The sequence below is a fragment of the Musa acuminata genome, chromosome BXJ2-9, assembly GCF_036884655.1.
Source record: "Musa acuminata AAA Group cultivar baxijiao chromosome BXJ2-9, Cavendish_Baxijiao_AAA, whole genome shotgun sequence".
Taxonomy (NCBI): Eukaryota; Viridiplantae; Streptophyta; class Magnoliopsida; order Zingiberales; family Musaceae; genus Musa; species Musa acuminata.
In genome coordinates this window covers 6,873,488-6,897,537 of record NC_088346.1, presented here as the reverse complement: position 1 = coordinate 6,897,537, position 24,050 = coordinate 6,873,488, and the positions used below count along the sequence as shown (strand labels likewise).

Genomic DNA, 24,050 nt, shown 5'->3' with positions numbered 1-24,050 from the left:
AGAAAACAATACACCACTGATTTCTGCTTTAAAAAATAAGAGCATCAATGCATCATCCAAGAGTACAATAACGACAACAAAAATCATAAAGATCCATGTTCCATTGATTAACAGTAACCTAACACAACCCTTCATCTTTATCTTTTTCATTACGATCTTGGGAATTAAATCAACAAGAATAAACAAGCCAACAAAAATGCATCATCCAACAGTATGCAGATTAAATCAACAAAAATCAATGTGCAAACATAATACCTAGTCCATGCTAAATATTTGAGCATGTAACCCATTCCGGGTGATTAGTAGAATGTTGTACACTCGTTCAGTCTCATAAGAGCAAGCCAAATCTTGAATGAGCTTTACCTTTTGGCACACACTCATTTCCCATAAGATATTTTACCTGAAAGGAGGATATCTGCTTAAGAGAATCAGATGCTTGTCTCTACTTTCTAGAATTGCCAAAGTAATTGCGAAAACATAAGTGCTACAAATAGAATAATCATGATTAGCACGTATGCGGATTAGTAGATAGCAGCCTATACTATGCTGGCAATTTACAACTAGAAGCACTTCTTGTGAACAATTGCCGGTCCCGTCTCATCATAATCTCCCTTGGTGACATGCTGGTTTTGAGGGAAAACAACTTTAGCCAATATAGCACCACCCATCCAGGCTGAATTCTTGGATAAGTTCTCTGGCATGTATTCTGGTGGCTGAAAGAACAACAAAGGATTAGAAGAAAGTACTCTGTAATGGAATTTTGAAATTTTGCCTCATTAAAGGTGGAAACAGAGAACAAAGGTATAGCAGATACCTTAATAAGTGATGGTCGAATGGATGAAGAGCATAGATTAGCTTCCTTTTGGAACCGCTCTTCAAAACCTGAGGAAGTAAACATGTTAGCCTTTGTTCATTCCGAGGCAACTGGGCTTTATGATCACATGATAATTGGAGCATAAGAACCCTGACTGCAAGATAACACTCATAGGGCACTGCATGTTGCATTGGTAATGTTAGAGCTACAACTTCAGTATCGGTTCTCAAGTATAAAGAAAGGATGATGTAGAACATTTTAATTTATTTCTCATTTGAATAAATTACACTAGTTTAAGGGTTACTTTTTTATTTTTCTTTCTTCTTATAATTGAGGAGTCTATAAAAAGAGGGAAAGAGATGATAATGAAAATCATACTATCATAGATAGATTGAATGAATTGAAATTCTTTTCCCATATTATACATGTCGTGTCAAGCCACATTACTTTCACTGATGATATGATTAGGGTCACCCATGTACAAATAATTATTCTATTTGTAGTGCTTCTTGTGTCAAGACTAGAAGCTCCGAAAATGTAAGAACAAAAAAGAAGGTTAAAAATGTTCTTCTAATTTTCATTCTTCAATTATGTAGAATCGAGCATTTTGCAAGAATGAACAAAGAGAAATTTAACTTGCAATATGCATGGTACATTTATTGGACAAGTTATCCGAAAAACTACTATTACACCAATACTACTATCATGAGAAAAAAAATTCCGAAAATAGAACATCCAAAGAGTACAAATTCATACCAGACATAGATGCTGTACCACCACAAAGCATGGTATTTTCAAGTAGTTGACGTAGGTTCTCAGAAGAAACGCTTGAGATGCTGTGAACCAGCTGCTCAACTATCCCATACTCCTCTAAGCCCAAAATTGATGGTTGAAATAGAGCTTCCCCAACAATATAGCCCTCCCGTCCAATAGTTATAGTCTGCAAATACCTTTGTGAAAAACAACTTTAATGGAGAGAGACATTTATAGACAGGAGTATATGTACCTGTGCATACCATGCAACACATGACAAACACTACATGTGAAAACATAATCCTAAGGTGGGACGGAGAGAAAAGGGAGATAGTGAAGAAGATGAACTTAAGATGCAGATTCATGACAGTAAGATTGGAGATCAGCTAACAACAAACCTGACCATCAGGAAGGGTGTGCGTCTCTTTAGGCCATGTTCTTTGGGTCTCACCAAAGGCAACTTGATCTTCTGCACACCGTGCATATTGCTCCTTCAACTTCTCAACCTCAGAAATGTCGATGTTCATTAAGGTATTGGATTTGCGAAGTTCTTGTGTTAGTAAGTTAGTCAAATCAATTCCCCCAATTTGAAACCTTTTTGAGGCAATGTGCTGAACAGCACCTTCACAAACTGGTGCAATATCTGTCAAAATCAGATGGAACATGTCAAAATAACTTTTGACATGTGTACAGTTCTGTATAAATAATTAATCAACTCCAGTAGATAGGCAGAACTATAAGATCTTATAAGCACAAACCACCCATCAAGTCTAGCAAGAAGTCTTAAGATGTTTAATATGTAAAAAAAAAATATAAAGAGTTGCTGCATCAGCTTAAAAGTGAGGAATCTATAACAAGACTTCCAAACTCTACTCAGCCATTTAAGAGGCCTCACTACAAAAATACCTAATGTATTTCAAGATTGAAAAGAAATAAAGAGGGAAAAACATTTCAGTCTTCTCCAGTTATCCTTTCATGTGTATTGAGAAGTTAGGCCAAGATTGAAAAGACCCCACCAATGCTGGATATGGGATGGGCAATATGCAGATTTATCCATGCAAAGCGAGTAGTTCCATGATCTAAATCATAACACGCATGTTGGAATGGAGTAGGCACAGCACTGAACAAATGTCCACTCTAACAGTCTCTAAAGTGTTATAAAGAAGGAAACACATCTTTCTATAAATTGTTACTTCAGATCAAGTTATCCCAGCGGAAAAGACATGTCCAGTAATAGTTTGAGATCAACCTATATGATGATAAATTTTGGAACACTGGGTATTGAAACTTCTTCGCTAAGACGATTTAGTCAATACAAACATCAATTAGCTAGAATCATTTTTCAAGTAGATAAATTATAACTACATTAATAAATTCATTAGAAGGTTAATTTAAACCAGGAAAAGCTCCTAAGAATGGCCAATGCATGGAAGGCTCACATGTTCCTATATCTGAAACACGTTGGAATGATTATCAAAAGAATGGTTCGGAGTAGAGCAATGGCTAAAAAATTATCTCCTCATTTCATTGTTCTGACATCAGTTTACTACACAATGAACCTTCATCAACTCCGAACCATTCTTTTGATGTGATGCCAATAAGATTATAACTAACCTTCATTGTGTAGTAAACTGATGTCACATTGATGTGATGCTAAAAAATTTATCATCATATAGGTTGATCTCAAACTATTACTGGACATGTCTTTTCCGCTGGGATAACTTGATCTGAAGTAACAATTTATAGAAAGATGTGTTTCCTTCTTTATAACACTTTAGAGACTGTTAGAGTGGACATTTGTTCAGTGCTGTGCCTACTCCATTCCAACATGCGTGTTATGATTTAGATCATGGAACTACTCGCTTTGCATGGATAAATCTGCATATTGCCCATCCCATATCCAGCATTGGTGGGGTCTTTTCAATCTTGGCCTAACTTCTCAATACACATGAAATGATAACTGGAGAAGACTGAAATGTTTTTCCCTCTTTATTTCTTTTCAATCTTGAAATACATTAGGTATTTTTGTAGTGAGGCCTCTTAAATGGCTGAGTAGAGTTTGGAAGTCTTGTTATAGATTCCTCACTTTTAAGCTGATGCAGCAACTCTTTATATTTTTTTTTACATATTAAACATCTTAAGACTTCTTGCTAGACTTGATGGGTGGTTTGTGCTTATAAGATCTTATAGTTCTGCCTATCTACTGGAGTTGATTAATTATTTATACAGAACTGTACAAATGTCAAAAGTTATTTTGACATGTTCCATCTGATTTTGACAGATATTGCACCAGTTTGTGAAGGTGCTGTTCAGCACATAGCCTCAAAAAGGTTTCAAATTGGGAGAATTGATTTGACTAACTTACTAACACAAGAACTTCGCAAATCCAATACCTTAATGAACATCGACATTTCTGAGGTTGAGAAGTTGAAGGAGCAATATGCACGGTGTGCAGAAGATCAAGTTGCCTTTGATGAGACCCAAAGAACATGGCCTAAAGAGACGCACACCCTTCCTGATGGTCAGGTTTGTTGTTAGCTGATCTCAGATCAAACATTAATATTGAATAGCTAAGCGATAAACTAATGAGAAATAGATTAAATGAAAGGTTCCACTAATCATTTCCACATTTTGGAAACCAAGTAAGATATCTCTGCTGCACATTTTCTTCGCAGCATGCAGTTGGGGCTATCAACCGAAATCGTCCCCTTCCTACCAAACCCAAGCATCTGTGCTTCCCTTTCAAACCAGTCGTTTGCATGCGGCGACACGAGAACCCATGCGAAGCCTCGTGACCTCCCAACCAAACTCCATACAACCCTCTAAAGGAACCCATTATAAATGCCCTCCCACTTCTGCACTCCCCTTCACCACTCTCTCCCCGTTCCTTCTGCAGAACACTAAGCCATGGCCACCTCCACCTCCATTCTCCTCTCTTTCTCTCTTTGCTTGTTCCTCTTCTGCCACATCTCTCGAGCCCAGCTTGGCCTCGGCCAGCAGGGAGCCGGTGAACCATGGATGAATGTGCATCGCTACAGCCGCGTGAGCCAATGCAAAATCGAGAAGCTAAGCACCCTTGAGCTCACCCGACGTGTGCCCTCGGAAGCTGGCTACACAGAGTATTTTTACCAGTACAATGAGCAGCTCCAGTGTGTGGGCGTGGCTGCATGTCGTCATACCATCCAACCGAGAGGCCTTCTCCTGCCATCCTTTTCCAGTGCACCACGCCTCGTCTATATTGCGCAAGGCTCGTTCATGCAAATACATCGTGCTCTTTGAATATGGCGATTTAATTCCATGTCATATATATTGTATTAAAGCTCGACGATGGTCCATGGTGGATGCAGGAAGGGGAATCCTTGGAACAGTGTTCCCTGGATGCCCAGAGACGTTCCAATCCTTCCAGCAAACCGAACAACAATGGGAACAGACGGCAGGCCGATGTCAGAGGTTCCGAGACGAGCACCAGAGGATCCACTACTTCCGTGAGGGAGACATCATCGCGTTGCCCGCTGGAGTTTCTCATCGGTGCTACAACACTGGCGAAGTAGGTGTCGTCGCGATTACCACCTTCGACACAAGCAGCAGCGCCAATCAACTGGATCGCCAGCATAGGGTGAGCCTTAATGAATCCATCCATCTAATTATCTCACGCATCACAGTTTCCAAGGTAATTTAATTGAGAAACATACCATGATAGGAATTTCTACTTGCTGGGAGGGAGAGACTAGTCGAGCAAGGTTCCCAAATAGAAGTGAGATTACAGCAGATAAAGGGGAACAACCTGCTCAGCGGTTTTGAGCTCGATCCACTGGCAGAGGCACTCGGTGTCGATAGGGAATTGGTGAGAAAAATCCAGAATCCCGACGACAGGAGGGGTGAGATAGTCCTTGTCACGAGTGGGCTTCAGGTGCTACAAGCATCACGGAAGAGTGAGCAGCTGGTACGAGAAAGAGAGGTGAGACAAGAATGCCAAGAGGGAAGGGGATGTCAATCTAATATATTAGAGGCTTTCTGCACCATGAAGATAAGGCAGAACATTGGAGACCCCTTGCGTGCTGACTACTTCAATCCGCGCGCTGGAAGGATCACCACCCTCAACAGCCAGAAGCTCCCAATTCTGAGATTCGTTCAAATGAGTGCCGTGAGGGCACTTCTCCGCCCGGTATGATAAAACAGATATCTATGAGCATCGACCTTCCATCTCTGATCTCGAAAATTTTGATTACATATGATGATTATGTGTGCTTGCAGAATGCCATAGTGTCGCCACATTGGAATGTCAATGCTCACAGCATAATGTACGCCTTGAGGGGATGCAGCCGGGTGCAGGTGGTGGGACACCGAGGCCAAACCGTATTCAATGGCGAGCTGCGTCAGGGTCAACTACTGGTAGTTCCGCAGTACTATGCGGTGACGATTCAGGCACAACGCGAGAGCTTCGAATGGGTCTCCATCAAGACCAACGACAATGCCATAGTCAACCATTTCGTGGGGAAGACATCGGCTTTCCGTGACATGCCGGTGGAGGTGTTGATGAACTCATACCGCATCTCTAGAGAAGAGGCCATGCAGCTAAAGTTTAACCGTGGAAATGAACTGGCCCTCTTCGCTTCCAAGATCGAGAGGGAAGCGATCAGAACTTCGATGTAACGTAATGAAGAGTGTGGCTAGAGGCGAATAACGTAATGACTAGTTTCAAGGGAATAAAAGTTGTGGGCAACAAAGATGATGCATTAGATGTGTGTCGTATCAGCTCACAACACAAATAAACAACGTTCCATGTTTGGAGCTTTCTTCTTTGCGTGTTTCTTTTTTCCACTATGAAACCAATGCGTTAGTCATATGATTATTATACTGCTATGGGTGAAATTAACTTTATTAACTAGTTTGAGAAAATAATTTATTTTAAAATAAATAATAGATATAATTGGGTGGAAAATTATTATTAGGAAAAAAATAAAACTCGAATGTGACTACGTCATATGATAGATTTCCCACCACCCATTATTACATGATTAGTATACTATTTCATAGTTAACTTTCATAGCTATGAGAAAATAATTATTTTAGAAATAAATATAAAGATAAAGGGACATTATGAAGTTGCCTTTCTCGATACAACAGAATGGCATAACAGGATTGGTCAGTTAAAGGGACCCATTCTCTGGCCATCATCATCGACCAATAGCAGTCGGTCCTTCTTTGGCGGCATCATGATTTGGACAGTTAGTGGCATTAAGATCCGTGCATGGCCCCGTGAACGGCGGGATTTTCCCTCCCTTTGCGCTGCGCTGAACACCCATCGTTCCGTAGAAAAAGCTAAGTTGGTTCTTCGTTGTTGCCGCTGAATGATACAATTAGCAGATCTGTTGCATCACAGTATGCCTTGTTTTGGTTGTAGCTGCTGACATGGAAACTCTGATGTCATCATACGCACAGAGTATATTAGTAGGCATGGTGGCGTGTCCCACGGAAGAGAAGCAACCTTATCATCATTTTGATTCAAGGGAAAGCTGTGGAATTTTCTTCAATGATTGGTACCTTCTTCATCATTGCTATAAACTATTTTATGGTCAATCTTCAGAAAAAAAAGAGATTTAGATGTTAGTTGTGGTGTTTTTTATTGCCTACAGAAGAAGTTGGCCTGCAGCTGCTTTGAGTGATCTCAGTCCATTTAAAATGAGACAAGTAGGATGTGGGTGTCACCTGTTCAACATATCAACCTACAACATCTGAGCTTGTAGTTGATGGTTTAACTGTAAACAAATGGATTGATGAAGGAGGACCAGCTTATCTGTGGCTTTAATGTCAGCATTTCTGATCTCAGATCAAACATTAATATTGAATAGCTAAGCTATAAACTAATGAGAAATAGATTAAATGAAAGGTTCCACCAATCACTTCCACAATATACTTGATATGACTGGTACTATGAACTAGTCTGAAGATTAGAATCTACTAACTTGGCAATACTTGACACTGCCAATGGCACAAGCAATGACCAGATCCAGTTGTGTTTTCTGCAATAGCGAGGGGAATATTTAAGATGCACAGTTCTTGATGTGCAGTTTGAATTCTGCAATCAAGCATAATTGATCACACTAAATTTTACATGAGAAGACAACTTAAACAGATCTACAGAGCATGTGATGTAGAATCAAGAACAAGACAGCATCTGATATTGGGTGCAGTTTCCATTACCCTCCAGATATTATCCTTCAACATTAGTCTTTTTCTGAAATGCCCATTAAACTTGTCCACCCAAAAAATAATAATAAAATCTCATAATAGGAGATAGAAGATTATGCAGTGTCTATGAATACAGTCAGTCACCAAACTATACATGTAGACAACTTTAATGAGTGACTACAAGTAGGTGGTATCTTCTGTTCTAGTTGCCCACCGACCTCACCAAGCCTCAAGGATTCCAAGTTGATGGCAGACGATTGTGTGTTGAGTAATCCTCAAAACCCCCTTGTGGCACCACCTTTCCCTTTGGATCACCCTCAAACTTGATGAGGTGGTTCAGAACTGTTCTCGAGTCCCTTCTGTCACCAGTGAGCTGGTTCAATCCAGAGTTCAACTCAGGCAAACCACCGGTTTGAGCTAAGCATTTTGTTAGGACAAAGTCTTGGCACTGGGATACATAGCTTGGAGATAGGCTGGAGAAGCAGGGCACCTGCTCAAAACCCTCTGAGTAGAAAGGGGTTTGGTCAAAGGTGATGCAGTTGTCCATTAGAGCTGAGAGGGACTGTGAACCTGAGTTTTCATGGCTTGACTCCATGCTTGGCATGGTGGAGATCCTTCTGTTGTTGCAGAAGACTCTACACAGGGCCCAGTCTGACTGCATGCACAAAGAAATAAGTGTCACTGTCCTTGTGATGAGAGGATTAGCAGAAACATCAGGACAAGTACTTTGAATTAATTATTATTATGACAGTTGAGTGATTGAGATGACTACTTAGCATTCACACATTAGGTTAAAGATCACTGTATAGGAGTTGAGATATTTTTTATACATACAAAATCAATCAAATATATAGTCAAATAAGGATACAGCAATTGCTTGAAGAAGTTTTCAAGAGTCTATCTCATGGAAGGAAAATGACATATACATAAAAAAGAACTTTATCCAGGATATAGCCTGCTATAAATTGTCATGTATAAGCACTAGCTGTTCTTTAACTCCACTAATCTATCAAGATATCTTCTGTCTGCAGTTGAAGTGTTATCACTGTTCCTTTTCTGAATCATCCCACTTTTATCGGACCTCACTGTGTCCACAGTTAAACAAGTTTCATAAATAGTTCTATCTCTGGATAGAGATTTATGATTTAATCTAAATTAACAACTTTTACCATGTTGTCTTTAAATTTATGTACTTATGCATCTGGATTTATGTGGTCAAGAATTTAAGTTCCTTGCAGATCTTCCAACAAAGCTCTAATGTAAGCCTTAAACCTGCTCGTGGCTCTGTGATCCAATATAAGAAAAAAGGTAAGAAAAGATAGTGATAATAGAACAGAGTATGCAGCAAAAAAGATGATCTTCTTCTCAGTCTGTGATCTATGAGAATTGAGATCACAAGGCTACCTTGAAAGGCAACTTCGGAGCACCATCAGATCCTTCCATGCGGAATTCATGCATAACCCACTTTGTCTTCTTCCCCTTGGGAGCTCTCCCTTGATAGAACACCAAAGTCTTCCTCATCCCAACCAGCAATCCTTTTCGGGTCACTGGTTTATCCTTCCCTGTGGCCTTCCAGTAGCCTGACATGGTCGCCCGGTTGGTCCGCTGCCCGGTCGCGTACTTCAGATCTCGAAGGCTGAAGAGGTACCACTCGTTGCCCCCAACACATGCAGCAGCTGATCCACGGAAACAATCTACTTCAGTGGAAACTGAACGGTTCACTGGTTTCATAAGTTTATCATCAAATCTATCAGAATCTTGGTATTGTTTGGCAGAGAAAAATGATCTGATGGACTTTGATGCAAGATGAAGTTGTCTCAAGTTTGATGGAGATAGAGAGAGACAAGGCAAGCACTCCATGGCTTCTTTGGCATCGGAAATGAACCTAACTCCATGATAGAGATTGCTTAAAACCAGAGTGATGAACTCTTCAGCAACATGACATTAGAGAAGATGACAAGCAATAATCTTTGGCTTGAGGAGGCTAAAAAGTTCTCCTTCTGGATTTTGGTTCATTTCAGATAGACATGGGCAGCAGGAATACAATCCACGGAATTCTGGCAGTCAATCATGCAGGAACAGAACACATGAAGAGGTTAGAAAGTGGCCAAGTTTGGCAGAAGCATATTTTCCACTGTTGGGAAAGCCAGAAAGGGGAAGCATGGAGATTGAGCTGAAGAGATAAGAAAGACATAAAACAAGAAATGTACCTTCTTCTGGGATTAGTAGAAGTAAAAACGAAAGGAAGCACACAAAAATTTCTGTATGTTCTCAGAAATCATACGAATTAAAGGATATGGCAGCCATGGCAGGGTGCAGCAAACTCAATATTGTCTACAGAATGCTTTTTGATGGATCAAACTGTGCGCTTTCAAGAACAAACACCAGCTGGTTCATGTGAAATCAAGCGGAAACAACACTATGCTACACCAGCAAATGATGTTATACGGGGGAAAGAAATCATACCAGGAAGATCCCATGGGTCACACTTGTTGAGATCAACATCCACCATCATCATGGAACTGCTCTCGGTGCTGCCTCCGGCGGCCTTCGCGGCGAGGTAGTCGCAGACGAGCTCGTCGTCCCTCGGGTGGAACCTGAAACCTGGAGGCAGCTTCGCCTCCACCATGCTCAACATGCTCATGGTGGCGTTCATGAGAGCCGCCAAGCCACAGAATGGAAGCAATGATGGGATGGGATGTATTAAGGCTAGGGGGGGATTAGGTGTTGTACGAATAGGTTCGCCAAGTCAACTTTAAAGGGGAGCAATAGAATGGCATAGATTGGAGGTTGCAGGGAGAGGGGATGAATCATGCCACATTCTTTTTCCCGCTCCCATCAGCCTTCCCACGTTGCTTGTTGACGTTGATGGCGACATGCAGATTTGTTCAGGAGTCATTCTTCTTGCTAAGTCGAGAAAGAAGGATTTATCTGCAAGGAAGTATGGCAGGGTCACATCTCATCCACCAATCGAAGCAGATGAAGATGAACCTAAACAGTTTGCAGTCTTTGATGCTCAGTGTCGAGTTTCGGATCACTGCATTTATAACCAGTATCAATCTGGAAGACAGCAAGAACAGTGTCTACCTCATCAGGATCCACATACCGAGGGATAAGGTTTGAGGTGAAGAGGGTTCTCGTAGACTGTGTGAGTAATGTCCACAGCCACAGCCACAGCTACAGCCGCCTGTCCTTTCTGCCATCAGTCTGAAATCTCCGTTGTTGTCATGCACGAAGTCGAGAAGGTAGTGTTGCCAATCCCACTCGGCCAAGATCGCCATGGAAACATCGAAAGATAAGTCTGATGCATCTCGTCAGGCGAGCAACTCATGCCACACACAACTCAACATACGGCGAGAAAGGAGACGACAAGCCATCCGCCATTAGATGTCACGTCCCGTTGCATAGTGTACGGTGGTCATTTACCTTCCTTTCGATTATTATTTTCGTCTCTACTGAGACATCCAAATTGATTAGTATATAAGTTATAGGTCTGAAAAAAAATTATTTTTCAGACTAAAAGATGATTTAGGAATAGCCACACATTGCAAAAAATTGAAATGCACAGATGACAGATATTATTTGAATTTAAATAAGGGATCAACTTCAATTTTTCACAAAGAAAACATAGTAGATGCGTTGAATATGGTGTCAAAGTTCAAAAGTTCTTCAATGGATTAGATAGAATCTGGTCTTCAATGTCATCCATTAGCTGTGAAGAAAAGTTATCGGACATAGGAGTCACTCTCATCAAACCCAAGTTGTGACTTTAAATAAGAGCTCTTTTGGGATCACAGTTTCCATTTAAAGAGAGACAAAGGCCTAGTCAATTGCTGTGGATTTTTCATGGTGATGAACATTGACATCTACAGGTGCATTGAACTAATCATATTCACTCAGTTTATACTTTACTGACTCGATCCAGTCATTTATCTAATGCTGCAACAACAATCAAACAACCAGTTTCGAGTTTGAATGGAGGGTTGGAGCAGGTGGCCTGCCAAGTCAAGCAAGAAGATCTTTCAGAATTGCTACATCAAGAACTCTTTCACTTGAATGCAGCTGTGAAAATGGAGCAGAAAGCAATAATGACCGTAACATAGAAGATCTCCTTCCATGTTTCTGGCTATTTGCTTTGTGTGTAGAAAATTTGCTACTGTCATCCGCATGTGTTCAAATCTTGAACTTCTGGGCTCTGGAAAATGCATGAACAGAGGAAACATTCCATGCTAACTTTCACTATGCAGATTACCTGTGAAATTGGTTATATTCATTTGCCTGGCTGTGCCACTAAAATGCTTCAGCATGCTGAGAAGTTTTGGGAGAATCAATGCAGTGCAGCATTATGTTTGTTAAGGCTTTTGTCAGATCACAGGCAAGCAGAGAGCAGTGCTGGTTTTTATGATAAAAAAGAGTATTAACTTAGAAACCAAAAACCTCCAAACTTTGATCATTGAGATTAAGCATCAACTAAGAATGCTCAACGAGACATTTAGAATGCATTGGAATTGACCTAAAGAACATCATGCTCTGTTTGCATAATTGCTTGACAACCAGTTGGGATATCAGAAACCTGCATTCGGTGGCAAAAGGACTATGCACAGAATTGCTGCTGTTGTGTTCACAATAGTGGCGGAGGTTTTCATCTTTATTTGACAGCGATACAGCATGTCGATCACACAATAAAAGACAAGATGAACCAAAGAAGGATGGACTCTAGTCATTCTTCTTTGATCTGAGATTTCCTTTGGATAGTTTACTCAGCACACTCACATCCAGCTTGCTATAGTGATTCTGGAACTGCCCGAGGAGGTTATATAGAAAGCCATCAATTTGATCTTCATATTTCTCATACAGTATAGGCAGCGTCTGAGAGCAAACAAATCCTGCACCAATTAGACAATATATAGCATTAAGGATATAACAAGCTTTCTTCATTTAGTTAAATTGTTTCTGTTTAATCTGCTTCGGCAATTCTTGTGAACAATTTTGCTCATAGAATTACTCATTGTAGAACATCAATGGTTGTATATTTTTACTGTATTCCAACTCGTTTAGATAAATGATTTATTTATCACAGAAGACTGGTATAGTATCGGAACATAGGGATTATATCGACGTCATTGAATAATATACTAGAAAGTTAGAAATCAATTGTTATCCTCGATTAGGGTTTCTGAGGCCGTGAGCTCCATAAATACCCGACGAAAGCCTCCCTCCTATTGTTCCGGAAAGCGCAGCGGCTCGAAGCGCGAGAGAGAGGGTTCGGAGATCGGAGAAGGTTCGAGAGCGTCACCTCGACAATAAGAGCAAAGGTGCGAATGTTCATTCTGCACTTCAACCTTTCCTTTCTGCGTCAGTTCTTCCGCCTGATTCCTTTTTTTCGCGTACCGTTGCTGGATCCGAATCGTGCCCCAAAACGGCCTCTTTTTGTATTCTCATACCGAGTCATAGTATCAGAAATGGGTTATTGATGGTTATAGTTGATTCTGGCTTTTGAGATTCGGGTTGCTTAGGTCGATTTGAAATCCTTGGATATCTTCTTGACTAAACTGTTGAAATGTGTCTCCGTCTGGGTCATCTTCCCTTGGGATCGAGGGGTTTCCGCGTTATTTGATTCCTTGTATGTATATGATTTTTGCTTGTAGAAGTGGTTATCTTTCTGAATTCTTCATATTCCAATTGTTATTTTGTCACAGTTGAAGGTTACGCTTTTTTTGTGCGATGAATAGAAATGCATGTTAACAAATCATGATTGTATGATTACAGTGACAAATAAGTGTTGTTCATGTGGTTTGACATGGGAATTTGGCGTGGTAATTGGCATTTTATCATGTTTGAATCATAAGTTGATATAACAGAGGAATGAAGAGCACTTCAGAATGAATCATTGGAGGATAGATGTAGTGGACTAATTTCTGTAATTTCTGACAGTGAGCTGGTGGTGGGTTCTTGGCTATTGGAAACAGAACAATTAGGGTACCTGTGCTGAAGCCAGCAATTCTTCTTGCATGTTAAAATAGCCAACCTAGTGCATGACTTTTTCCAATGTCAGTAGTGTATGTAGCCTCACCTCGATAAGTAGAGAGTGTTTTCAAGACTCAAACCTTGGTTATCCATGTTGTAGAGTAACCTTACTGGAGCACATAAGCCTTTCCCTAATATTTCTAAAATATCAAACATATAAGTTAGCAACCTGACCTCTACTGGGTGCAAGAGGTGCACATAGATGCATTTTTTATGCTATTATTTTAGGAAAGATAGGGCTAGAGATAACGTACGACAATGACACCATGGATGGAGATGATTGAACCCACAGGACTCCTATCAATACTCCGGTACTCAGATTGACTCTTGTGACCTCTCGAACATCAAACTTCACCTTTCTTTTATTTGTGTCATGGCAATAAGGGGTTATTTCATGTGATTTTCCATCATTTCTTACCTCATTCTATGAGCTAGGATTATAGCTTAGCAGTTAGCAGCATATTCGTCGAGGCATATCACATTGGCGCTCGAGTAGTGCAAGGTAGTCTGAAGTTTTCATATTGTTTTGGATTTCATGTGATTTTCTATCATTGTTTACCTTATTCTATGAGCTAGGATTTAGGGTTTAGAGTTTAGGTTTGAACATCTACTATAGACAACATATGTATATAAAAGAAATCAAGGAATCAAGAGCAATGACAGTAGAAAGGAGGCAATGAAAATAAAGATGTAAAATTGGAGGAAGATGAAGAGGGAAGGCGGAGATGGGAACTGACTTCAAGGGAGGAGGTCGGTCGAGAAAGTCCGTGGCCGGGGGAGAGCGTGTGCCCGTCGTAGTTTTTGAAGACGCGACAACAGTGGAGCAGCTCATATGGGTCAAAGAATATTATAAAAAATTTAACTGATTACTTTAATGTAATAATAAAATTTTTGACATTTAAAGAATTGATACATATTTCTCAAACTACAAAACTTTCAACATTTAAAGAATCAAAATAAAAATTAAAATTTTTATATTTAAAAAAGGCAGGGAAACCTACCTCTCATCAGCAGGGTGTAACTTCTCGTTTCTCCCGCTGTTGGGCTCGGCTAAGTGAGGAACGAATGAGAGAAATCCCTCCCCTTAAATAGGAGGAGGTGAGCCTCGATTAAAGGAAATTTATTTTTATTTTTGTTATTTCCTAATTTGCATTAACAAACAACGAAATAGATTAAGATTTCCTAAATTACAATGGTAAGTGAGGAAACAAATTAATTCCTAACTTAATTATTTGATTTGATTACACTTACCATGATTATTTCTACACGACATCAACATGATGGAGACGGTGGAGTCAAGATAGCGGCTTGTGCATAAGACTGTTGTGGGGTTCTAAAATGTGTGTTTTCCTAAGTGGAGGATATGACATGGGAAATCAATTCAAGCTTGTAAATTGTTCGTTAAATTATTAACGCGGTAGAAATGTGAATTTGGATCTCTCAAATTAATTGTGTTTGGGATTCAAGATGGACACTATTTTACCTTTGAACTTATGATTCCCAATTATATACTTATGATTCCCAATTATATGTGATCGTCATCTAAATGAATTTTGGAAGATAATGGCTTGCTTTGGAAAAAAAAAATCAAAGTCTTAAAATAATAAATATATGATAGCATTAAGAAGCAATCTTAAACCCAAGTATAATCGAGACTTTGAGTCAAAATAGCACTTGTTTGACCAAAGTGATGTAGTTGCGTTATTAAAGGGTTTACCCTGTAAACTATAATGAGGCTTGTTGAAATTAAACTTATTTTATTCAAGTGTCAAAGATTCATTTCATCAATAAAAAGGTTCATTGCTTCAAGAGGGAGATTCATTACATCAAGAAGAAAAATTATATTAAAAGTCTATAAAAGGATAAGTCAATTTGGTTATTAGTTCTTGAAAAGGTTTTTTGAAAGAGAATAATTCATCTTGAATACAATTAATATAATGTATCTTTGGGGACTATATAAACCCTATATGTTGGGTCATGATACATAGAGTTTTTGATATTTTTAAGAGTTTTTCTTGACAAAAATATAGAAGATTGAAGCTTCTCCCACTCTTTCTCAGAGCGTATGTTAAACTATGACCTCTTCCTCAAGTATCATCCAACTCTAGATTCCCAGAATGACAAAAGAGAATTATGACATATGGTACATCCAAATGAAAGTTCTTCTAGGCTCTCAAGATGTATGGGAGTTTGTAGAAGATGGATTTGTTGAACCAAGTCCAACGGAAGAAGGAGAAATGAATGTAGAAGGAAGAAAAAAACTCAAAAAAAGAAGGAAGAAGAGAAAAAAAGCTTTGTTCAGGATCTACCAAGGGCTTGATGATACAATGTTCGAGATCATCGCTCCAACAAATACTTCAAAGGATGCTTGGAAAATGCTTCAAAAAGCATTCGGTGGTGTCGATAAGGTAAAAAAACTTCGATTACAAGTTTTACGAGCCGAGTTTGAAAAATTACAACAAGGTACTTCTGAAACTATTTCTAATTACTTCTCAAAAATCATTTATATTGTTCATTGTTGCAACTAGAGCAAAAAATTGAAGACTCAGCAAATATGCAGTGTCTGCAAACGCTTCGACAAGGACATCGAAGGAATAAGTTGGGGAGATTGTCACAGACAAAACTATAAATGAGGTATTGGATATAATACTCATGTATGTCCATGTCTTTTGATTTTTTTTATACTTTACACAACATGTAGAGGGCTAGCAGTAGGCTTAGCAGCCTCATTTTGGTTAGTCTATAGTGGACTATCTTGGACTATTTGTTGTGTGACCGTTCAAAGCTTACAAAGTCTATATTTATAATTTACGTGTTTATTGAAATAATTACTTGTGAATGCCGAGTGGAATATTTTCTCTATCCATCATCTCTTTTGTAGGTCCTTAAGGGATCATATGAGATTTCAGAGAGGTTGACCCTTGGCAGACGAACACGCAAAGGTACGTATAAACAAAATAGAGACGGACAAGGATAACCCTAAATAAATAGGAAGAAAAACTGAATCAAACGATAAGACCCCGTTGAATAGACTTAAGGAACAGTGAATTGGACCAAACCGTCCAAAAAATTAGACGACCCAAGTGTCAGTTCAAGCTTGGACTAACAAATACCCACTGCTACATACCGATCCCATCAAAATTCTAGTCCTTTAAATGTAATATGAAGAACCGCCAAAGCCCCAGGCCATTGATCGGACCAATGCATCACTAGTCGGGCCACAAATCTAACGTAAATCCGTTTAGAACCATGGGAAATTGTTAATCATTAAAATAACAGAAAAAATACTAATAGAGAATATTCATCTTCCCATCATATAAAAGAATAGCCCGATTGATCATCCAACATAATAATAAACGAACCCTGAAAGAAAAGTTAAGAACAAAGAGATGAACAGCGATAGACAACACATGTATCTAAAGGAAATCAAGGAATCAAGAGCGACGGCCGGAGAAAGGAGGCAATGCAAATAAAGATGTAAAATTGGAGGAAGATGAAGAGGGAAGGCGGAGATGGGAACTGACTTCGAGGGAGGAGGTCGGCCGAGAAAGTCCGTGGCCGGGAGAGAGCGTGTGCCAGTCGCAGTTTTTGAAGCCGCGACAATAGTGGAGCAGCCCAGATGCGGAATCGATGACGACGAGCTCTACCGGAGCGGTGGCGGCGGAGGGGAATCCTGAAGCACTTCGGACTCGGGAGGATGAGGGTTGTGTGGGGCGGGTCTGGTTTCTTTTTGCTTCCATTTGTTTGTTGTCGAGCGTGACCGCCCGATGCAACCACGAGATCTCCATGTTGTGTGGCCAGGATTTCAGTTACCGGATGCGTAGCATCACTTACAACCTGTATAAAGCTTTAGTACCCTTTTCCCCAAAACACGTTTTTACTGTCAACATCATGCCATACTCACGTTGCTTCTGCACTCGTATGGGAAGTAGTAAAAGGGTCTGCTACCAACCTGCCGAATAACTGTAACAAAAAAGCGACAGCCATTTGGTGAAATCAAATTTTTGGAAATTAGTTTTGTAATTAAATTTTACCTTTGTACTTCGATGCCGATCTTAACTGTCACAATAGCTTGAGTACAGATATAATCAGATGCTCACAATGTACGAATACCATACTGCAAACACGTAACTCGTCACACCAGTCTTTAGATATATCAAAAAGTGCTAGCGCAAGTGAACAGGATTGCGATTCACGATTGATCACGAGGAGAATTCATCACTTCTATTTTGTAGGTTAAAATGCAAATCAACACTAAATGTAACAATAGTATGTTAAAAGCAAACACATTCCGCAGTGATACTGAATGCCAATACTGATCAAACTGTGTCACAGGGCATACATAGGCCACTGTGATTCATAATTTAAGCTGAATCTTCATAAACATGCTTCGGTTACCTTCCGCACAAGCCATGATTCTGAATACATAGCAGCTAATTCATTTTATGGTGGCAGCTAATACATAGCAGCTAATTCATAAACTGATCTTCTATCTGAATTATACAGGCTGGACAAGTTAGCAAATGGCATCTTTACCCTGTAAATTTGAAATTTGAACATAAGTCCCTCTAAATCCTGAGGTCCCCTATGTATCTCTAACATGGGTTGATGTTTGTATTCTTTATGTACAGTATGGGCTTGATTGGCCCAGCCCAATGAATACCAAAACTGTTCGCTGTCGTCGTGTTTCCGTCTCGATCAACGCGTACGAAAACGAGGAGAGATAAATCTGCGTCGTCGTGACTCCGTCTCTTCCACGAAATCCTCCCCATTCCTAGCGCAGAAGAAATCCCGGTGCGTTCTTAACCGATCAAAGAAGGCGACGCATTGATTTGCTGATTTTCCGGCGATCGCTTCTCTCCGTTGGGGCCAAGTGCTTTGATGATTGTTCTTTTTTGTTTTGGTTCGTGTTTTGTCATCCTGTCCTGCAAAGGATTTAGGGTTTTTCTTGCGTTTATTTACTCTGTGCTGCTTAAGCGCACGGAATCCAGTCGGATTTGATATTAATCCGTGAAATTCGGCAGATAATCTCAGCTTTATCCGTTTGGTTGTTTCAGGAAAAGGAAAAACAGATGTTTTTGCTCGTTTTTAGCTCGGAGGAAGATTTTCGCGTCGTTTTCTATTATGTTCTTCTAAAAATTGTGTTTCTTTTGGTTGCTACGAAACCTTTATTTTACGTATCATGAGGGAGAAAAGAAAAACTCTCTCTAGTCCAGATTTTATCCGCCAATATATGTTATAAGATATTTGATGCCATGAAAAGTTTCTAATTTATTTCCAAGCAGGATCCTTTCTTGAATTTTTGATGAATCTTTTGAATTGCTTTGTACACTTGTTATTAATCCTAAAACCCTAATAACAGTTCTAAATAAATAGAGATTAGTAGTGCTAAAATCTAAACAAGGACTATTATATAATAACATTGATTAACAATCTACTGTTAACAGTATTTAATAAACTGTTAATAGTAGTTAAAGGAGAGAAAAAATACCGACAGTGAAAAGTGGGAAAGGAGAGGATGGAGGTGATGGAGGAACTTTTGAATGATGGTGATGGCAGGGACGAAGGAAGCTATGGACGACGGCAGTGGAAGCTGCAGACGGTGACGTCGTGGGCAGAGGAAGCTACGGTCCTCTCCCTCGACGATGGAAGGAGTTGCACATGAAAGCAGCGGCTGTGGAGGGAATTGCACATGAAAGCTAGGCCTTCGGATCCGTCCTTCGGCGATAAAGGAAGCATCGGTCCTGTGCAGCTGCAGAGGAGGTGGCGGTTATGCACGAAGTAGGGTTTATGGCTCAAGGTTGTGTGGGTGAGTGGGATGGGGGGCGACGGATGGGGGTTTGCGTGCGTAAGTTTAGTGACATTATCATTTTAAACATTTTTATCATCAAGATAACTGACTTCCGTTATATCTGTGCAGTTTGACATGCAGAGGACTTATATTTGTCGACAAAGTGGCAGGGAATTATTTGATAGTGCTTTTTACAAAGCAAGAACTAAAGGATTTTCTTGCATAAATTTCCTAAAAAGGGCTTAAGTTAACAGGAACCCAGGCAGCAAAGACGGAGAAGTCTTTGAAATGATTCCACAGCAAGGAAGAAGCTTGACAGAAAATAATAACCTAAAGGAAAAATCTACTGTACTAGGACATCTCAGCTCATCCTAGATTTACTCATGAAATTCGGCAAATATTAATGTGCACAATAAAAATCACTGTTGTAGAACAAATATTAATGTGCACAATCAAAATCAATAGGTAAGATCCACCTATTAAGCTCAAACTATCAGTTTGCTTAATGCATCAGCATCTTTTTGTGGCAAAGAATAACATGACCAACTTATGGTTTGCCTATAACTAATCAACATAGTCTAAAAGAAGATTCTCCATACTCTCACGGAATTTAATACAGATCATACTGAGTTGACCATTTTAGTGGTATGATATATCGCAATACATATATTGAGTGAGACACTAAGGAACAAGGATTGACACCAAAAACAGAACACTAGATTAATCAGAACACGGAAGGTGAATCTCGAGTTCATTAGCAAACACGACTAATTTTGACTTTCCAAAAAGGGTGCAATTTTCCATCCCCATTCACGCAAATAAAACCAAATACGATCAAGATCTCCAAAATTTTCAAGGCGGCGCCTCCAGATCGATGTCAGATCCCAAGAAGAAATGCGAACAGAAACCCTAATACGAACAATGAACGGAAAGGGCACAGGATGGAGGGCGGGAGACCCACCTGGTAGACGTAGGGCTGGAAAGGGGAGGAGAAGAAGGGAGCCGCCATGGCGCTCGACCGAGAAGGAACTCAATCCAGGGACTTCAGAAAATCGCCGGAGTTCTCGTCGGAGGCCTCGAAGCCGCCATAAGAGTCATCGACCGAGATTGATCTCCACCGTTTCCTCGATGACGACGACAGCCGAAAGTCGAAACGCTCGTAGACAAGAATTGGGTAGCAGAGAAAATATATATTATATATAAAATATATATCGGACGGTCGATGTGTTTTCAAGCGAAGTTATGAATGGATGCCATTTATCTAAATTAGCAAAAAATCATCGAGGACGAGGACATATTCGTAATTCTGGACAGAGAGAGTGCGCGGTTCTTATCCCTGTGAGACTATCAGACACGCTTCCACGCGAAAGCTCTCCTAATACGAGTCCACGTCGACTAGATTGTCTTCGTGGCGACATATGATTTGTTATCTAGCTTCTTGTCGACGTAACACATTTGGTGTCCGGGAATTAGGAAAGGTTTCTGGTAATACGGGAGTTCTCACTATCCGAAATTTCGGGTGTTATAAACAACATAACGGGGCATTAAGGAATCCGAAAAATAACGGGCCGGCGCCCGGATCCGCCTTTAAGCCTTTATGCTTTAACTCGACCGTCTTCCTTTCGTCGCTTCCCTGCCATCTCCTGGCCGTTCTTACAGGATATGGAGACTGCGACCCTTAAACCTCTCGCCGCCGCGCTCCCGCCACCACCCTCATTGAACCACCGCATCCTCACCGCCACCACCGTTCCCCACTTCAAGCAAATCCACGCCCAAATCCTACGCTCTGGCCTCGACATCTCCGCCCCATTCCTTTCCAGGCTTCTCGCCCTCCCCCTCGCCTCGTCGCCTTCTTCCCTCGACTACGCCCTCTCCGTCCTCCTTCACTCGCCCAGCCCCGACTTCCGCCTCGCCAACCGCGCCCTCCGTGCCCTCTCCCGTGCCGCCGACCCCCGCCGGACGCTCGTCGCGTACGGTCGCCTCCGCCGAACCGGACTCGCCCTCGACCGCTTCAGCTTCCCAACGGTGCTGCGAGCGGCGGCGAGGGCCCGGGGAGTGGCCGGCGTGGTGGCCCGAGAGGTCCATGGGCTCGCGGCCAAGACGGGGCTCGATGCGGACCCGTTCATCCAGACGGCGGTGGTGGGAGCGTACACGGCGCTCGGGCGGGCCGCGGAAGGTCGCATGGTGTTCGACCGAATGCATCATCGAGACCTCGTCGCCTGGGGCGTCATGCTCGATGGGTAGCTAACTTGACTCCTTTCTTTCTCATATACAGATTCATCAAAAGCGCAAAATATGGATAATTCCTTGCATTCTTCTTAAATAGCATTTAAAATCTTTACATGCATCGATTGCAGATAGCCCCTTTTCTTTTCTCCAAATTTCCTGGCTTAGAATTAAGGCCTGAAACAGATGCATCGTCTTGGCTTTGTAGATAAATTAATTACTGAATTGCCTCATATGCTTTCTGAAACCGACCGGCAGCTATTGTCAGAGTGGATGTTACAATGAAGCCCTGCAGCTGTTTGATGAGATGAAGAGCTCTGGCGTAATCCCTGATCGAGTGATCCTCGCTACCATCCTTTCGGCATGTGCGCGGACTAGAAATTTGACATCCGGTGGGGCAGTGCACTCGTACATTGTGGAATCTAACCTCTCAATTGATGCCCATCTCCAGAGCGCGCTTATTAGCATGTACTCCAATTGCGGATCGATGGACACTGCTCAGAGATTGTATGATGATACGTCAGCTAAGAACCTGGTGGCATCGACTGCAATGGTCTTTGGGTATGCCAAGCTCGGCAAAATTGCAGTTGCACGAAGTATCTTTGACCAGATGACTGACAAGGACCTTGTCTGTTGGAGCGCGATGATCTCAGGGTATGCTGAGAGTGATCAGCCGAATGAAGCTCTCAAGTTGTTCAATGAGATGCACCTCTTAGGTGTGAAGCCAGACCAAATCACCATGTTGAGCGTCATCTCTGCTTGCGCTAATATGGGTGCAAGAGATCAAGCTAAATGGGTTCATATCTTTGTGGACAAGAATGGATTTCATCAAATTTTGTCGATAAGGAATGCTCTTATTGACATGTACTCCAAATGTGGAAGTTTGGTTGATGCACGCACAATCTTTGATGAGACAGCCTTTAAGGATGTGATTACCTGGACAAGCATGATCACTGGGTTTGCGATGCATGGAAATGGGAGGTCTGCGTTAGCAGTCTTTGATCATATGATATCGGAGGGGGTAAAGCCTAATGGAGTGACTTTTATCAGCCTGTTATACGCTTGTAGCCATGCTGGCTTAGTCGATGAGGGTCGGAGGATATTTGAGTCCATGATCCAAGATTACAGACTTGAGCCCAAGCATGAGCACTATGGTTGCATGGTGGATCTTCTTGGTCGTGCTAGACTTCTTCAAGAAGCACTCGAGTTCATAGAATCAATGCCGTTTGCCCCAAATGTGGTGGTGTGGGGGTCACTGCTAGGAGCATGCAGGATTCACGGTGATGTTAAACTAGGCGAACTTGTGGCAAGGAGGCTACTAGAGCTTGACCCAAATCATGATGGTGCTTATGTGCTCCTGTCCAACATATATGCAAAGGCTAGCAGGTGGGAGGATGTGAGAGAGGTGAGAAACTTGATGAAGAATAAGGGAGTAATTAAGGAGGCAGGATTTAGTTGGATTGAACTAAATGGTCATGTGCATGAGTTCATGATGGGAGATAAGTGTCATCCAAGATCTAGTGAGATTTATGGGAAGCTGGATGAGGTTGTAAAGGAATTGGAGCTTGTGGGCTATTCTCCGGATACAGCGACTGTTTTGGTTGATTTGCAAGAGGAGGAAAAGAGGGAAGCCATTCTGTTGCACAGTGAGAAGTTGGCTCTTTCTTTGGGGCTCATCGACTCGAAGAAAGGCTCTTCGATTCACATTGCAAAGAATTTAAGAGTATGCGACGATTGCCACACTTTCATGAAGTTGGCATCAAAGGTGTTTGAGAGAGAGATCGTTCTGAGGGACAGGACCTGGTTCCACCACTACAAAGATGGGGTTTGCTCCTGTGGAGACTTTTGGTGATTGGCCAGGGCGCAGTTTTGATTGCACTGTATATGTATAATTTATGATGAACATTAGATGGTAATCATTGTTACGGGCTTCATTTGTAACGTGTGGAAACATGAGAGGTGATCAGATCAGTCCTGATGACTACAAAGGAGTATCGGATCTCGTTGTATGCGCTTGTTTGAATAACTTGAAAAAAATCATATACGTGAATTTTTTTTGTTGTGTTATACATGGTTTATTGTTATGCAAAAGCAGGATTGATCTAAGAATGTCTCCTTTTTTTTATATCTACGAATGTCTCTTGACCTACTAAATAAATTTTTCGAGTTGATGTTGGGCTTCAATTTTCATGAAAATGTCATAAATTTCAACTGGTGTTGCTTGGTTCACTTAACCTTTACGAGTCC

At 41.0% G+C, this 24,050-nt stretch overlaps 4 protein-coding genes and 2 long non-coding RNA genes across 8 annotated transcripts; 3 read left to right on the top strand and 3 right to left on the bottom strand.

Annotated features, from left to right (window-relative positions):
• Positions 1–252: 252 nt before the first annotated feature.
• LOC135622883 (actin-related protein 7-like) lies at positions 253–2,477 on the bottom strand. 2 transcript variants are annotated; one of them, XM_065125175.1, is made up of 4 exons: positions 1,966–2,477; positions 1,571–1,754; positions 815–882; positions 253–713 (listed from the first exon to the last, which is right to left on the bottom strand). In XM_065125175.1, exons 1-4 carry the CDS (start codon positions 2,230–2,232, stop codon positions 561–563), a joined length of 672 nt encoding a protein of 223 aa, XP_064981247.1. In that variant the 5' UTR covers positions 2,233–2,477; the 3' UTR covers positions 253–560. The 2 variants fall into 2 exon arrangements, with proteins under 2 accessions (XP_064981247.1, XP_064981248.1); XM_065125176.1 differs by having other exon boundaries at positions 1,571–1,764; positions 1,966–2,072.
• Positions 2,478–4,901: 2,424 nt separating this feature from the next.
• On the top strand, positions 4,902–6,220 carry LOC135624015 (cocosin 1-like). The gene is made up of 3 exons (XM_065127485.1): positions 4,902–5,183; positions 5,268–5,732; positions 5,822–6,220. Exons 1-3 carry the CDS (start codon positions 4,902–4,904, stop codon positions 6,218–6,220), a joined length of 1,146 nt encoding a protein of 381 aa, XP_064983557.1.
• Positions 6,221–7,839: 1,619 nt separating this feature from the next.
• Positions 7,840–10,520, bottom strand: LOC103974537 (NAC domain-containing protein 21/22-like). Of its 2 annotated transcripts, none has more exons than XM_065125171.1 (3): positions 10,226–10,520; positions 9,164–9,480; positions 7,840–8,414 (listed from the first exon to the last, which is right to left on the bottom strand). In XM_065125171.1, the coding sequence occupies exons 1-3, from the start codon at positions 10,413–10,415 to the stop codon at positions 7,989–7,991; spliced, it is 933 nt and encodes a 310-aa protein (XP_064981243.1). In that variant the 5' UTR covers positions 10,416–10,520; the 3' UTR covers positions 7,840–7,988. The 2 variants fall into 2 exon arrangements, with proteins under 2 accessions (XP_064981243.1, XP_064981244.1); XM_065125172.1 differs by having other exon boundaries at positions 9,164–9,435; positions 10,226–10,500.
• Positions 10,521–12,181: 1,661 nt separating this feature from the next.
• LOC135622879 (uncharacterized) lies at positions 12,182–20,841 on the bottom strand. The gene is made up of 2 exons (XR_010491188.1): positions 20,539–20,841; positions 12,182–12,645 (listed from the first exon to the last, which is right to left on the bottom strand). It is a non-coding gene; the product is annotated as an uncharacterized LOC135622879 (long non-coding RNA).
• LOC135622881 (uncharacterized) lies at positions 12,642–17,787 on the top strand. The gene is made up of 2 exons (XR_010491189.1): positions 12,642–13,074; positions 16,668–17,787. It is a non-coding gene; the product is annotated as an uncharacterized LOC135622881 (long non-coding RNA).
• Positions 20,842–21,195: 354 nt separating the features above from the next.
• LOC103974541 (pentatricopeptide repeat-containing protein At4g14820) lies at positions 21,196–23,870 on the top strand. The gene is made up of 2 exons (XM_065125170.1): positions 21,196–21,817; positions 22,062–23,870. Exons 1-2 carry the CDS (start codon positions 21,240–21,242, stop codon positions 23,653–23,655), a joined length of 2,172 nt encoding a protein of 723 aa, XP_064981242.1. The 5' UTR covers positions 21,196–21,239; the 3' UTR covers positions 23,656–23,870.
• The last annotated feature ends 180 nt before the right edge of the window (positions 23,871–24,050 follow it).